This window comes from Cyprinodon variegatus, unplaced genomic scaffold, assembly GCF_000732505.1.
Source record: "Cyprinodon variegatus isolate N-32 unplaced genomic scaffold, C_variegatus-1.0 Scaffold655, whole genome shotgun sequence".
In the NCBI taxonomy this organism is placed as follows: domain Eukaryota; kingdom Metazoa; phylum Chordata; class Actinopteri; order Cyprinodontiformes; family Cyprinodontidae; genus Cyprinodon; species Cyprinodon variegatus.
Window position 1 is genome coordinate 287,769 of NW_015151108.1, and position 16,326 is coordinate 304,094.

The window sequence follows — 16,326 nt, forward strand, 5'->3', positions numbered from 1 at the left end:
AGGACTTGCCTTAAACCAAACACGAGACAATAATCAGGAAGAATGGGTTTCGTACATAAAAGGGGGGGAAGGGTTTAGACACGTTGGGACATTCATAACAGACCAGAGGTTCAGAAAAAAACTGGTGAATTAAGCAGAATTGTTTCACATGAGCAAATATAACTTCTTGACTTCAAACTCCTTGAGGAAATAAATAAAATGGATCTGACCGCTGCTGACAGCCTGAGCTTGAGTGAAAAACTAATATAGGAATTTAACAGTAAAGTCCTTGTAAATGTTCAATAGCGCACCTAAAATCAGCAGCTGAGAAAGATCTTCAATGATCTGAAGGTATGTTTGGGGGGAATGGAGGAGCTCCCCAACTTTTACCTCCTTCTCAGATGAAGTTCACAGTAGGTCATTCAAAGTGCATCTTCTTCCAATTAACAGGGTAAGCTGCTGGTAAAGTTACTAGGGCTCCTTCCACTGAGACGTCAAAACTGTTTCTATTTACTTCAAATGAGATTTAGAGAAATTGTCAGTCATGCAATATGTGAAGCTGATGCTGACCAAGGATAAGGCTGTAGTTTCTCATGATTTTAATGTGATCAAAGGCTTCCTCTGTAGCTGGTTCTTCTTCCAAACTCCTGCTGGGATCTACATTAGAGGCTTTTAGCTCAGAGGCCCAGGTACTCTGCCAGGAACACGGCCATGATCTTAGTGAGGTTCTCTACGGTTGGGTGGTGCATGTTCTCCTCCGTGTCGTCCAGTGTGTGCCAGAACTGAGGGAAGGGAGTGGGGATTATGTGCAACACCGGTACACCTGGAAGAAATGGATTGAAAGATAAAGAGGATGAAGGAGGGGTCACGTGTAAACAGCAGCTGCAATGCTTCCTAGGTTACAATGTCACTGCATCAAACTCGCCCTAAAGCTCATACTGATCTACTTGTTTGGGAGCTTTGGCCTAGTGGATCAGAGCAGCGCGCTTTTACGCTCTGAGAAGGTTGCAAGTACCATGTTCGATCCCCACAGCCACCACTTTGGGTTCCTGAGCAAAAAAAATTAACCCCTGGTTAACCACTCAATGGCAGCCCTCTGCTCCCCAAGGGAAAGGGTTAAAATGCCATTGTCCCCATTGTGGGACAATTAAGAGATTTACATTTATTAAAAATTGACTATTCTGCCTTCGACTTTGCTTATACACCTGGATTTTACCCAAAGGTTACTGTTCTGAGTTTTTTTGGAACCCCGATTTTATTATTTAGGGATGGAATATATAGGTAAGCTGAGAGGCTGAAGCCACAGACTCTTAAATAAGGTTTTTCCCTTAGACAAAAGAAAAACTATATAAACGATTCAAAGTTTTCTTAGCTAACAGATGCATGTTTTTTAAAAGACGGAAATCTCGGTGTTTTACCAAAAGAAAAATTAACACAAAACATATATATTTTAGATTTGGGTAGATTTTCAAATTAAAAGGAGCTGCAGTAGTAAAACACCCAGTTATGTCCAACGACCAGTGGCCACATAGAAATGGGGTTTATACCCAAGTTTATACAGACAAAGGATCTGTTGGTTGTTCCTGTGCCTCACCTCTGTGAAGGAAAGGGATGTGGTCGTCTTGAACAGGACCAAGGTACACGTCCTTCCTAAAGTATGTCTGCTCTGAGGGGTGAGACACCAGGAGACCGAGGCGATGGAGCCTTTTCTCTGAGAGTGAAGGCAAAGTTCAGATGAACAAGGCGAAAATTCACCATTGATGATAAACGGAAAAGCCTGTACCCACCTGCAGAGATCAGGCGGTCAAACCATCGAGCTGTGTTGTCAAAATGATTTGCAATCAATGGATCAGGACCACCGAGCAGGTCTAACAGCACGAAAAGGTCCTGAGGATGAAAGCACAAGTCAAAGAAAGGAGGATGTTTGTTTTTAATGATTACCCAGATCACCGCAAACAGAAGGCAATTTGATCATGAGTTTCTTCTAAAAGGGTCTGATGATCCAAATCAGCAAAGCTCTCTTATATTAAGTTAATTTATAAATTTGTTTAATATCTCATCATAATTAAATTTTCCTCTATTCTTGCAGATAAGTTTTAAACTTTGCTTTGAATCTAATGCTGTAGAGATGTTTGCGGAAATAAAGAATCTTATCAAACATTTATTTTCCATCTTTATCTTCCCCTGGAAAACACTTCAAATTTCATGCTTTTTCTCTAAAGCATAGAAACACTGCAGATAGACTTATTTTTTTTTTTTTTTGCTTTATCTCACCTGTAAGGACTAGAATACACAAGAAAAATGATCTGAGACGGATTCAATCATCTAATTAATGTATTGTCCTTACATTATGCCATAATTAGACAAAAGACAACTTCTTTAACTCATCAGCTATAAGCTTGAACTGCTGAGGTTAAACCCTAAAGCACAAAGCTGAAGAGCAAAGCAACCACCTCCCTTCCAACTCTCTCTCTAAAGTCGACACATTTGTAGTTTTGATATTTGAGCTTAGAAGTGTTACCAAGGTATCATGTAGCCCTGAACCTCAGCCAGTATCAGCTCCTTATTAAATATTCAGCAGGATTCTTTGCTGCAGGGCTTTAAGTTTTACCTGAAAACACTGCTTTTAGCAGTTTCTACAGCGACAAGAAAATATGTTATTAAAATCTGCTTCTGCAAACATTCTGCATTTTAATTCTACATGTTTCCCTTAAAAAATACGATTATATTTTTTGTACAATTTATTTTCTCTATGCTAAGCTAATAAGAGATAAAAAATTGAATCCAGCTGCTTGTTTTATGTTTCTTTGCCCTCACCACAGCCTGCAGAGTGGTGGCCTGAGGGGAGGCGGCAGGGTGGGGTGTTTTGGCCATGAGTTCGGCCAGGTGGCGAGAGCCGTACAGCGAGTCCGTGTCCGTCCATTCTTCAAACGATTCCTCGCCGTCAAAAAACACAAGCTGGAGGGTGACTGGGAGTTTCTAGGAAAAGTATAAGACGGTTAGTTTACAATGCAGCTGAGGTCATCTTTTCATTCCTGCAGCTCCAAAGTACAGTTCATTAGAGAGATACTGCTGTATACTTAGGATGGGAACTAGAGTCAGCATTTTCTGCACACTGCAGCCATGCAGGCAGAGAGGCGAAAAAAGGGTGTAAAGGGAATAAAAGGCACAGAGAAGACTTTGGTCAGCATCTTTATGCTTAAAATTAAGAAAAGCCTTTAAAAAATAGTAAAAAATAATCTCAGTTTTAGACTTCTATAATTCCATTAATGCAGAATAAAAGACAAATACCTGCTGTTTAAAAGATTTGAGCTGTGTGTCCAGAGAAGCAGCCAGCTCCAGAATCATAGCACAGGGAACAGCAGAATCGCTGGCTCCCAAAAACACCTTCCCTGGGGCCTGCGGGTCTGGAGGGAGGATTTTTGAGTCATAATGGCAGGCCAGGAGGAGCCTCCGAGGGGCTGTGGGGTCCAGGACGGCAATAACATTTGTAAAGGTGACTTGACCACGAGGAGTGGGAGACTGGAAAGAGTCCAGGTCAATGGCCCAGCCAGCCGACAGCGAGGACAGGGTGGACGCGATGTGCTGAAGCAGAGGAGAGAGTTAAAGATAAAGAGACGGTGCTTAAAAAAGCAGCTAGATGTGATCTGTAATAAATCACACACCTGCTGTACGGCCAGGCTTCCTCGTGTCCCTGGGAGCCTCTCTATCAGGATCGGCTGCAGGTGAGTCTCCCACAAGCGAGCTGAGTCGACTAAAGAGGCCAGGCGGCGGATCTGGGCTGCAGAGGCTTTACTGGGTTTGTGGGAAAGCTGTGGAACACAAGACGCTTAAAAATACTCACCTTCATTATAAACTATTATTTTCTTTATACGGTTATTCTGTTCCTTTACACTGAAACTATTCTACTCGTTCATATGTTGCAAGATTTGTATTTCAACTGATCTAAATGATAAAAAAAGATAAACACTGTATGAGAAACCAACAGAATGACCAGTGCCTGTTAATGTTTTACAACCACTGTAGCTCAGTTAGATTCGAATCGGCAACATAGTAAATACTTAGAATGTAAAAATGCACAGACTGATTGTTAGTTTATTACTCAAATCATTGGATCATCAAAAGAGTTTGATGCATCACTACAACAGCAATAACCTGTACAATGTATAACCTATGCAATAACCTGTTTTTCTATATCTAACACCCAGTGCAATAACTGAATATAAAAATATAAATATTCATGTAAACACCCAGCACAATAACCCTTTTTAAGGATACTACTATAATAAAAAAAAACAAAAAAAAAAAAGTAATGGAAGCACTGCATATACTGTATATATCCCATCCACCTTTTTCTTCCTTTGGCACCTTCTTCTCCTTTCACTGTTTCAGCTGATGTAACGAGTACATTTTTCTGCACTGTGAGATCAATAAAGTCAATCAATCAATGAGCTTGATTTATTACTTTGTACTAACTATTTTGTATAAATGAAATCCCGGGACCTCAACTAAATAAAAGTAATAAAATAATCTCACAGCTTTTCCGTATTTAAAGATATCCTGACATTTAACTGACTCAGTAAATGCAGGTATGAAGTAAAACTGATGGTGAAATATCCAGAGGCGTAGCTAGAAAATTTTCATAAGGGTGGACAGGCAATAACCAATGCACACTGAGGGGTGGTCAATCTACACTGTTCCAAAAGGAACAACCACAACATCCATATTTTCTAAATAAAGACTAACTATACTTTACCACAGCCTTTTCCTAACAAATAGACGCATATATTTAAACATCTGTGCTGACTAATTAAAGGTGTAGCGGACAAAATCTCTGAGGCGAAAATCATCTCCATTGTCATTACTTACCTACTTTTACCAAAAATTGATCTGAATAAAAAAATATATATTTATAAGTGCTAATATCTACAATAAATGGGTTTTAAAGTTATTATTAAAGTAGTAATTTATCTAAGATTTAACGGCAGACTCCTAGATGACCTGCAGAGACATAATTTTCTCTTTACCTCATATAACACAAAAATATAGTTCTGAAAAGAGCATGAATTCTGTATATATCAACTTTAATGTTAGTATTTTGCTGTGCATAAACATGGTTTTTACAGGAATGAGTAACTCTAATTTAATGCTCTTAGAAATAATTTTAATGCCATCAACAAGTACCCATGACTCTCATATATACATGTATAAAACAAGGCAAAACCCTGCATCATCTTTACCATCGACAGGCTGCAGCCATGTCCCTAATTCCTCGTTTTCCAGACACTTTTGTTGGAATTTGCATTTTCCTATTCTGTAGCTTTTTCACCGCCTAGAGCTTCGTTTTCGGAAAATACGGCTTTACGATTAACCGGAAGCAGTTTGGCGCAAACATGCGCAAGCAGTTAAATCTGACGAAATAGTTTTTTAAATAAAGCATTTTAAATGCCACAATGAATTTTAATGCAAATTAAGGCCTTACTTAAAAAAATTATAATTCAATGACTTTTAATGACCCGCGAAAACACTGATAAACACAGCCTTTTAGTTGTCGATATATGAAAAATTCTAATGTTTAATAAGTTTTAACATTCCTCTTGTAAGTATTACTGCTGCCACCATGGGCGAAAAAAAATGGTAGGGGTGGCCACTGATTAGGTGAGGGTGGAAATGGCCACCCCTGGCCCCCCATCTAGCTCCGCCCCTGGAAATATACAGATTGTTACAGGTGAATCAGTAGACTTGACAATGGAGATGGATTAGAATAGTTGAATAAAAAAAAATAAAAAAAAACTTTTAAATGTAACCAAACAATGATGTGAGGCTTGCTAAATAATCCATTATATCTCACCCTGTCCTTCACCAGATCCACAGCTGGTAAGCGGCTCACGTGTCCGCTGGAGGTGTCATTAACCAGGTAAACACTCAGCACCACCGCCAGCACCAGAACACCGAGCAGACCCACGATCAGAACCCGGGCTCTGAGGATCCGCCCCCGCTCACAGCCGGGGAGCGAGCCGCCTCCGTTTCTCTGCGGTAGAGTCTTGTTGTTCCTGCGGCTGGACCGGGGCATGGCTGCTGGGTGGGGGTGTTCCGCCTGAAGAGCAGAAAAGTTACAGCTACGTGTCCAAAGCTGGGGGTTTGTGGAGCGATGCAGGACGGTGATTCACACAGGAAGCGACATTTGCAGATGCTTGATTCAACATATCGATCCAGGATTAGCCGCTGAAGCTCTGCTGGCTGCCTTTGATGAATCCTCAGAAGCCATTCATCACATCAGATCTGTTTAATTTATTTTATCTTATCAGGCTTCCATCTTCATCTGGAGCGCTGCAGCTTTTCCCCTCATGTCCGTATGAAGACGCAAATACTAAGAATGTGGAAGAAGAACATCATCATACTTATTAGAACAACATTTAAGCGACAAAAAACAAAACAAAAACTAATTTAAAGCTCCCTGGTTAATAGATAAGCTAAACAATCTAAACAAGTTGCACTTCTTCTAGGCCTTGTTTCAGAAGTATCCTGTAGGAGCGCCATCTAGCGGACATTCTTTGCTTCTTCTTCTTCTTTTCTATTATGGCGGATCGCAAGGAACTTTAAGGTGCATACCGCCACCTACTGTACATTCGTGTGTAGCAACATTACTGTACAACAAAGTATTTTTTTTTATTTTGTATTTTGTATATAAATAAATAATTATTTACTTAATCAGTGAATATATTTTATATTTCATTAATTTCCCAATATTCTTTTAAGACTCCATTGTTGGCCTGTCCTTCCAACCATCCTTCTCAATTTCTCCCTATCATGTTCATAAGTTTTAAAGTTCATCACTACATGTTCTACATTTTCTTTTTCTCCACATCCTTCACCTTTATCATTATTTTTCCTCCATATTAAATATATTTTGTCATTTAAATAGGTATGACCCACTCTTAATCTGATGATTATTACTTCTTCCCTTCTGTTTCTCTCATTAATGATTCTATTTTATTCTTGTACCTTATATAATCCTCTTCCTTTCTTGTCTTCATTCCATCTCTTTTGCCATTTTTCCATTTCTTTACTCTTAATAAATTATTTACCTTCCCCTTTCCCAAAAGGAATTGTAATTGTTATTGTTTCCTCTAAAGCCCTTTTTGCCAGTATATCTGCCTTATCATTGCGTTTTACATACATTCTTTGCTATAGAGGATCTTCCTTTCAAAGAGAGGAGTTGTGATACTCTACCGCCATCTAGTGGCGAGAATTGTAGCTCAAGACCAGATTTTAGAAAGAATCCACAGTTTATTTATACAGCACGAATTGACAAGAAAATATCATCATAAAGTACGTTTTTAAACAAAAATGTCTAAATATACAGACATATATTAGATGCATCTTGTTTATAGTTGGATGTGTGTATAATTCATATGAATATCATATAAAAGTAACTGGAGCGTGTAACAAAAGTAATTTCCCTCTGGGATTATTAAAGTATTTCTGATTCTGATTCTGATTCTGAACATTAGTTAAAGCACAATGCTGTCAAATGTAGTTTGTTATAAAGATCTAGAAAAAGTTATCTTGCTAAAGAAGAAAATCAAATAATCAATTTAAGGCAACCAATCTGTCATGCAGATTAAGTGTGTGGCAACAGTGGGAAAAAACAACTCCCTTTCAACAAGACCCTCTGCCATAGAACACATACAGTTTTTCAAATGTCTGTACTCAAGTTATGAGGTGACTACCTCATCAATGCTGTACATCCCAAACAATACAACTTTTTACTGTTTTATTTTACATAAAAATATATATCTATATAAAGATCCAGTTTGAAGTGCAGATGCCATGAAAATTGTTACGGTATAATACTTTCAGACCTTATTCCCCTGATATTATGACTTTCTAGCCCTAATGAGACATGAGAGGCCTTTTTATCTGGGTATTTTTCTTGTCATCTCGTTGAGCTGTCCAGCATCGGCATGCCAGGGTCAGGCTTGATATCCACAGAGCTCATCCACCTTGATCAAGGCAAACAATAAGAGGATTTATATGTTACTGTACAGTTGTAATGTAGGGATTTGGATTCTAAGAAATTGAACTAAATCAGCTATTAAAGTAGCAACATATAAAACTAGATTGAATAGAAAATACAACAATATTCTGTTTTTGCAGAAAGGGTTAATGTGAATTCTCTCAGATGTTGGTGTCGTTCTGGACTCAACCAAAAGACAAGGTATCATTTAAAAAAACATTGAGGAAAGTTTTCAAATAACACAAACGATACCTTTGCAGTGTGTGTGGATGGGGGAGGTTCGGTTCTCAGATCTCAGATAATAGTAAGCAAAGGGACCGTGTAAATGGAGCGTGCTGCAAACTCCCTCTGCTCTTTAGTGAATTCATGGCTCTGTTTGGACAGCAGGTGCATTGGAAAATCTGAAATTTAATTAAGAGGCAAACTACGAAGAACTACTGACAATATTTGGAAATTCTTAAAAAAAAAAACTGCTTGTACACTTATCAAAACTTAATTTAAAAACTTTGTTTTTATCTGAGTATGCATTAAGCTGATCTTTCAACTCTTCATTTATGAGTTTTTAAGAGCACTCATGGCATTCCTTGCTCCCCTCTCTCTGTTGCTGATGTTCCTCCTCTCTCTTTCCAGCCTCTCCTCCTGAGCAAGTCTGTATTGTAGTTGTGTGGTCCTGTGAGTACACCCGGTATCTATGGCAAGGTCGCTTTATTTTGGACAATATTTCTGACAAATTTGAACTTTATGGATGTTAAGGATGTTTTATTTGGAATCACAAAATATTAAAAAAGAACTTTCTAACCATTTCTTTTTATGTAATCTTTTTCTACCGTCGGCCAAGTTTTATATCCACAAATGTAAAACTATCATAATTAAACCCTCATGTATCTTTTTTTTTTTTTTAAAGGAAGCAATTACCTTTTTTTTTCTACATTGTCCTCCTCCAATAACAAAAAAAAAAACTATTAAAAGTTTATCTTTATACTCTAAATTCAAAGTATTTACAAATCTCTTTACATGCTGCTATGTGTAACTTTACTTTATTGCTATCACTATTTTTACTTTTATTTAGTGTTTTTTTTTATTATTATTATTATTATTTTTGTTCAGACCCCTGGTGGTTGTTCACTGGAAATTTTACTTTTTTTGTATAATATAAAGAATATTCTAATAATGTATGTATAAGAAAGACAAAATCTTCCCACTAAGTAAAGCATAAATAAAAGTCTATATTAAAGATAAAATGAATAATATATGGCAGGAAAATTGGAATTTAGAAGAAAGATGAATGCATTTACATAAAATACAAAAGGAGTTAATCATAAGAAATAAAAGTATAATGAATAGGAGGGAAGAAATATGGATTAACAGGTTGAGGATTGGGCTGATCAGTAAGTATGGCTAATTTATTAGGGAAGCACTTATTAAATATTTAATAGAAACAAAATTAGCTAAGAGGATTCAGTATGTATGTGAGTGAGTTTATAACTATGTATATAATTTAGTTATTTTAAAATTTTAAGATATATTGGAAAAATGAATTTCTGAATTACATCTCCGTCCAGTAGATGGCGGTAATGTGCAAAGTGTATAAACTGCCAGAAAGCGCGTTAGAAGAAGAAGGGGAAGAAATTCGCGGGATTTGCTGCAGTTTTTGTTGGTTCTCGTGAGAAGCTGAGGAGCTGCATCCACCAGCTGCACACTTTGAAGCCGCTCAAAGTTTCTGCTTTTCGTCTGCCTTCTTCACAGGAGTTTCCTTTTCACCATGATGTTTGTGATTAAAAGAGGTGAGTTTTATTAGTTTCCTGTTAGCCCAGCCGCACGTAGCTCTACCTTTAGCCAACATCTTTTAAAAAAAGTTTTAAAAAAAATGACAGCTCCTTCTCTCTAGCCTCTGCATCAGTATAATATGGAGGTTTGGTTTGAATGGGTTGGATTTTAACCCCCTGTCAGCTAACCAGCTAGCTTTAGCAAGATCACAGCTAAACCTGGAGGTTAAACTAAACAGCCGTTGGTAAATGACGCATTTCCTTTTTATTCCTTTGATAACCACAGCTCAACAAGCACACCTTAAGAGAGAGTTTGTTCAGTTTGCTCTTTGTTTTGGAGACAGAAATGGTCTTTGTTCCAGATGGCGCCAAAAATGACCCCTCCTCCTCCTCCTCCTTCTGGGTTAAACTGGACTGGATTTATAAATAAATATAAAAACGATGAGAAATATAAAAACAACTTAAAGCAAACTGAAAAAGACAGATGCACAGGAGGAGTCCTCACTGTGTTTAACAACAGTGCATTTGGTAGCAGGTGAAAAATGGAAACAGTAGATCTGATAGTGAATAGAAAGGACGCTCCTGTTTACTACTTTTATATTAATATATAAAAGATTAAATTATATTGATTTTTTTTTTTTTTTGATTGATTGCTTCATTGTGTTTTTTCCCGCTATTTGTCAGTTTATAGCTCTTCCTTTTTCCTCTTCCTGCAAACATTCATGTTCTTGCCTGTTGAGGAATCCTGTCATTAAGCTACACCCCCCATCCTCCTCTTTAGCCTTATTTAATTTAAACATTTCTTATTGGCTGGAGAGGAAAAGCTATTTTATTGAATATATATAGGGAGTAGTAAAAAAATAAAGCTGCAGGATATTAAAACAAACTGTTGCTCTTGCCTTTAAGGCACATATATATTCAGTGAAAAAATAAGCAACAGGTTAATTGATTTTCAAAACTATCATTGCAGCCCTAGTCCAAATAAGGCGTTTTTTTTTAATAATCTAAGGGAAATGAAGAGAAAGCCGCCCTCTGTAACCTGGATCAACACAGGCGGCTTTCTGTTTATTAGCTTGAAGAGAGGACGAGGAGCAGCAGCTGTAATGCAGTGTTACAAAATGCTAATAGATTTGGGCAGCTTCCTGTTTAAACTAGAAACTTTTGAGTTTTGAGTATTGATCATGAAAAAAATGATTTGACTAAAGATCTATCTGTCTGTGTTTTTTTTTTCAGATGGACGCCAGGAGCGCGTCATGTTCGATAAAATCACCTCCCGTATCCAGAAGCTCTGCTACGGTCTGAATGCAGACTTCGTGGATCCGGCCCAGATCACCATGAAGGTGATCCAGGGTTTGTACAGCGGCGTCACCACCGTGGAGCTAGACACGCTAGCAGCGGAGATCGCGGCCACCCTGACGACCAAGCACCCGGACTACGCCATCCTCGCCGCCAGGATTGCCGTCTCCAACCTTCACAAGGAGACCAAGAAAGTATTCAGCGAAGTGATGGAAGACCTGTACAACTACGTCAACCCTCTGAACAAATGCCACTCCCCCATGATCTCCAAGCAGACCCTCGACATCGTTCTGGAGAACAAAGACCGCCTCAATTCCTCCATCATTTATGACAGAGATTTTTCCTACAACTTCTTTGGCTTCAAAACCCTGGAGCGCTCCTATCTGCTGAAGATCAACGGGAAAGTGGCCGAGCGCCCGCAGCACATGCTCATGAGGGTGTCGGTCGGTATCCACGGAAAAGACATTGACGCCGCCATTGAGACCTACAACCTGCTGTCGGAGAAGTGGTTCACCCACGCCTCGCCAACCCTCTTCAACGCCGGGACCAACCGGGCGCAGCTGTCCAGCTGCTTCCTGCTCGCCATGAAGGATGACAGCATCGAGGGCATCTACGACACCCTGAAGCAGTGCGCCCTCATTTCCAAATCCGCTGGCGGGATCGGCGTGGCGGTGAGCTGCATCAGATCGACTGGGAGCTACATCGCTGGCACTAACGGCAACTCCAATGGGCTGGTCCCGATGCTGCGGGTTTACAACAACACCGCCCGCTATGTTGACCAGGGTGGCAACAAGCGACCGGGAGCCTTCGCCATGTACCTGGAGCCGTGGCACTTTGATGTGTTCGACTTCCTGGAGCTGAAGAAGAACACAGGAAAGGAGGAGCAGAGAGCCAGAGACCTATTCTACGCCATGTGGATCCCTGACCTGTTCATGAAGAGAGTGGAGAGCAACCAGGACTGGTCCCTGATGTGTCCCAACGAGTGTCCCGGGCTGGACGAGTGCTGGGGGGAGGAGTTTGAGAAGCTCTACACTAAATATGAAAAGGAAGGGAGGGTGAAGAAGGTGGTGAAGGCTCAGCAGGTTTGGTACGCCATCATCGAGTCTCAGACGGAAACCGGGACGCCCTACATGCTTTACAAGGACGCCTGCAACAGGAAGAGCAACCAGCAGAACCTGGGCACCATCAAGTGCAGCAACCTCTGCACGGAGATCGTGGAGTACACCAGCAAGGACGAGGTGGCGGTCTGTAACCTGGCCTCCATCGCCCTCAACATGTACGTCACGCCTGAGCGGACTTTCGACTTTAAGAAGCTGGCCTCGGTCACCAAGGTGATCGTGAAGAACCTGAACAAGATCATTGAGATCAACTACTACCCCGTACCCGAAGCAGAGAGGTCCAACAAACGCCACCGGCCCATCGGGATCGGAGTCCAGGGTTTGGCAGACGCCTTCATCCTGATGCGTTACCCGTTCGAAAGCCCAGAAGCTCAACTGCTCAACATCCACATCTTCGAGACCATCTACTACGCCGCCCTGGAGGCCAGCTGCGAACTGGCGGCAGAGCTGGGTCCTTACGAGACGTACGAAGGCTCACCTGTCAGCAAAGGCATCCTCCAGTACGACATGTGGGAGAAGACTCCCACCGACATGTGGGACTGGAAGCTGCTGAAGGAGAAGATCGCCAAACACGGCGTGAGGAACAGCCTGCTGCTGGCCCCCATGCCCACGGCCTCCACCGCTCAGATCCTGGGCAACAACGAGTCCATCGAGGCCTACACCAGCAACATCTACACCCGCAGGGTCCTCTCCGGAGAGTTCCAGATCGTCAATCCTCACCTTCTCAAGGACCTGACGGAGCGGGGGCTGTGGAACGAGGAGATGAAGAACAAACTGATCGCCAACAACGGATCCATTCAGGTGACGGTCGCCTCCCGCCTCTTTTAAAGACCTTCCCTTTTTTACGGGACAGTATTATAATCATGCTGTTTTTTTCCCCACAGGAAATCGGTGAAATTCCAGACGATCTGAAGCAGCTTTATAAAACCGTTTGGGAGATTTCCCAAAAGACTGTGCTAAAGATGGCTGCAGACCGTGGCGCCTACATAGATCAGAGCCAGTCTCTGAACATCCACATCGCAGAGCCCAACTACGGGAAACTGACCAGCATGCACTTCTACGGCTGGAAGCAGGCAAGTGGCGCCTCCACACGGGGCCAGAGAGACCTCACAGTTTCCCTCAAACATTAGACAAAAACAAAGAAACAAACTATTAAGCTTGAGGATACATCCTAGGCTTGAAGTACGGAGGTGGCAGCGTCATGTTTTGTGGTCGTTCATTTATTTAAACCAACTCCATTATCTTTCCTGACAGGGTTTGAAGACGGGAATGTACTACCTGAGGACGAAGCCCGCCGCCAACCCCATCCAGTTCACCCTGAACAAGGAGAAGCTGAAGGAGACGCAGCAGAGCAAGGCCTCTGAGGAGGAGGAGCTGAAGGAGAGGAACAAAGCAGCCATGGTTTGCTCTCTGGAGAACAGAGACGACTGCGTCATGTGTGGATCTTAGATTAACTCCTTCCTGTAAACATGGCTGCTGTGACTGGAAGGTCGGGCCGTGCTTTATGGTAGAAATGCTTCCTGGACTCTTTTCACTTGGGTGGACTTCTAATGTTTATGGGGTGGATTTCATCCACGGCAGGTTTCCCTTCATTCAAATAGTGTAAGATACTCATTTTTATGTCTGCAATCAAAAAATAATAAATAAAAATAAATTTACAATAAAACAAAAGGCTTGGTTTTGCAACAATTATTGCTACTCCTGATGCATCCTGCTCCAATAGAGATGTAGATATGCTGAAGAGGTTTTTATTTTCATTTTTTTCTTTTATTTGGAAAGGCAAGTTACAATAATTTCATACAGACAAGCTTCCCTCACAATGGAAGTATAAGCAGGAATAACATAAGCCAATCCAGGATTTCTATATAGTAACCGAACTGAAGAGATTTTCCTCTAGCTAAGGTGAATGACTAATATTTTCCCAAACTGTATTTCCTCTGATATTGCAATTAGTTTTCAACTAAATAGTTTTCCATAACCTTATAAGATTGTTTTAATTTTTAATGAACCTAAACCAAGTTTGGAAAATGCAAGTTTTCAAAAGCAGATTCCACCCATAGGGAAGAAAAATAGCAGAACATCACTCTTATTGTAGAAAAGAAAACCTGCAGTAATCCAGATATACAACCTAGAACCTGTAAAATCCATCCATCTATTTTCCATCACACTTTACCAAGCAGGGTCGCAAGCTTGTCTATGGGTGAGATACAACCCGGACAGGTTGCCTGTTTATTGCAGGGCAACACAAACAGGACAAGCAACTATTCACACACATAAGGAGAATTTAGAGAAGTCAATTAACAGTCATGTTTTTGGACTGTGGGAGGAAGCTGGAGTACCTGGAGAGAACCCACGCATGCTCAGGGAGAACATGCAGAAAGACCTTGGGCTGGGAATTGAACCCTGAACCTTCTTGCTGCAAGGCAGCACCTGTAATATCTTCCTAAAAGGATCTTCCCTTTTTGTATTTCGATGCACAAGATTATCAATTTTGGCCAAAGTTAAGAGCCATAGGTCAGCTTGTTCTCCAATCGAGCACCAGTAACGCTGCATCATTAAAGCAGATCAAGTATCTGCTGGAACCAAGTTGTGCTAAACAAAGTCTCCAAAGAGTTAGTTAGAGGGAAGAATGTAATGCTTGGTAAATTCCTTGAAGATGGTTGTTCACTCCATGGATCTCTGAGCAACAGTCCAGTTTTTTTTCCCCTGACGTCTTTTTTCCAGAAGGAACATGAATTTTCATGTCCTGCAAAAAGTAGAGACCCAACCTGCATGCCTGCCATGACTTTAGCTTTGCTTATATTACTACTAGGAAAGCACAGATGTAAAAATCAGGGCCGATAACAATATCCAATAATATCCAATTGTTGCTGATAGTTGTTGCCCATTTAGCCTCAAAGAAAAATCACAGCTTATGTTGCGTCTCTACCCCAGTTAAACACCCACAATCCTTTTCTCCACCATCATCACATGACCGAGGAAAGCCCATTTGAATCCTCTGTTGGGGGGAAAAAAAACGGCAACAAGATTAAAAGTTGTGTTTTTATATTGGCAGTAGGGCTGCAACTAATATTTTGCAAACTGATTAATCTGTCAATTATTTTTTCAATGCATCGATTAATATTCGGAAACAGTTCCTTAGGAGTTTTTATAAAATTAGTCCAGAGGAAACTGAAATGTTTCCACTAGACGAATTCTGGATAGAGCATACTGACTGACTAAAAAGTTTTTATCTTAAATGCAAAATGTTCACATACTTTTTACAGAGTTTCCGCGGGTCAAAATCATTAAAAGTCATTAAATTATTTTTTTAAATTAAGGCCTTAATTGGCATTAAAATGTATTAAATTTGATCATCAAATGGCTTTGGAAAAGAAGCTTGAGGCGGAGAAAATGCTAGAGAATGGGGAAAAATGCAAATTTGAACCAAAGTGATGGGAAAATGAGGAACTCGGGACATTGCTGCAGCCTGTCCATGGGGAAGATGACGAAGGATTTTGCTATATATATATATATATATTTATTTATATATATATTTATTTAAGTCATGGGTACTTGTTGATGGCATTAAGATTATAAATAAGAGTTACTCATTCATGTATAAACCCCGTTTTAAGAATGTTGATATAATTACTCCTCTAAGTGGGTTGCTCTGTCAGATAAAGGCATATTTTACAGTTTATAAATCCGTTTAACAATCAATTACTAAATTACTTGAATATTTCAATCATGATTAATCACAATTAATCAGATTAATTGTTTTAGCCCTAATTGGCAACATTAGTTGCTAATATCACAGCATTGTGAAAGCTGGTATATCGTGCCTTCTTATATTATATTTTTCAATATTATATTGAAATTATATTTAAATATTAAAAATGCAAAGGAAGCTAGAAATTCAAACTCAGATGAAAGCTCTATTTCCAAAATGAATCAAGCATTTTCAGATATTGTGCTTTAAAAAAATAATAAATCAGCATTTTTATTGATAGAAAATTCAGGACAAAACAAGAGCTTATATAGTTATTTTTAATTTTTTTTTATAAAATAATGAAAACATAATTTACACTTTAGAATGTACAAGTTATTACAACCCAAAGAAATCCAGAAGGCGTAGTTTTGCTGAACGTACCCCTAATGCACAGAG

At 39.9% G+C, this 16,326-nt stretch overlaps 2 protein-coding genes across 2 annotated transcripts; one reads left to right on the forward strand and one right to left on the reverse strand.

Moving 5' to 3' along the window:
* Positions 1 to 4: 4 nt before the first annotated feature.
* LOC107096861 (glutaminyl-peptide cyclotransferase-like) lies at positions 5 to 6,501 on the reverse strand. The gene is made up of 7 exons (XM_015393738.1): positions 5,831 to 6,501; positions 3,645 to 3,791; positions 3,271 to 3,564; positions 2,797 to 2,958; positions 1,767 to 1,866; positions 1,574 to 1,690; positions 5 to 802 (listed from the first exon to the last, which is right to left on the reverse strand). Exons 1-7 carry the CDS (start codon positions 6,050 to 6,052, stop codon positions 657 to 659), a joined length of 1,188 nt encoding a protein of 395 aa, XP_015249224.1. The 5' UTR covers positions 6,053 to 6,501; the 3' UTR covers positions 5 to 656.
* Positions 6,502 to 9,615: 3,114 nt separating this feature from the next.
* LOC107096864 (ribonucleoside-diphosphate reductase large subunit) lies at positions 9,616 to 13,832 on the forward strand. The gene is made up of 4 exons (XM_015393742.1): positions 9,616 to 9,783; positions 10,999 to 12,980; positions 13,064 to 13,252; positions 13,434 to 13,832. The coding sequence occupies exons 1-4, from the start codon at positions 9,762 to 9,764 to the stop codon at positions 13,626 to 13,628; spliced, it is 2,388 nt and encodes a 795-aa protein (XP_015249228.1). The 5' UTR covers positions 9,616 to 9,761; the 3' UTR covers positions 13,629 to 13,832.
* The last annotated feature ends 2,494 nt before the right edge of the window (positions 13,833 to 16,326 follow it).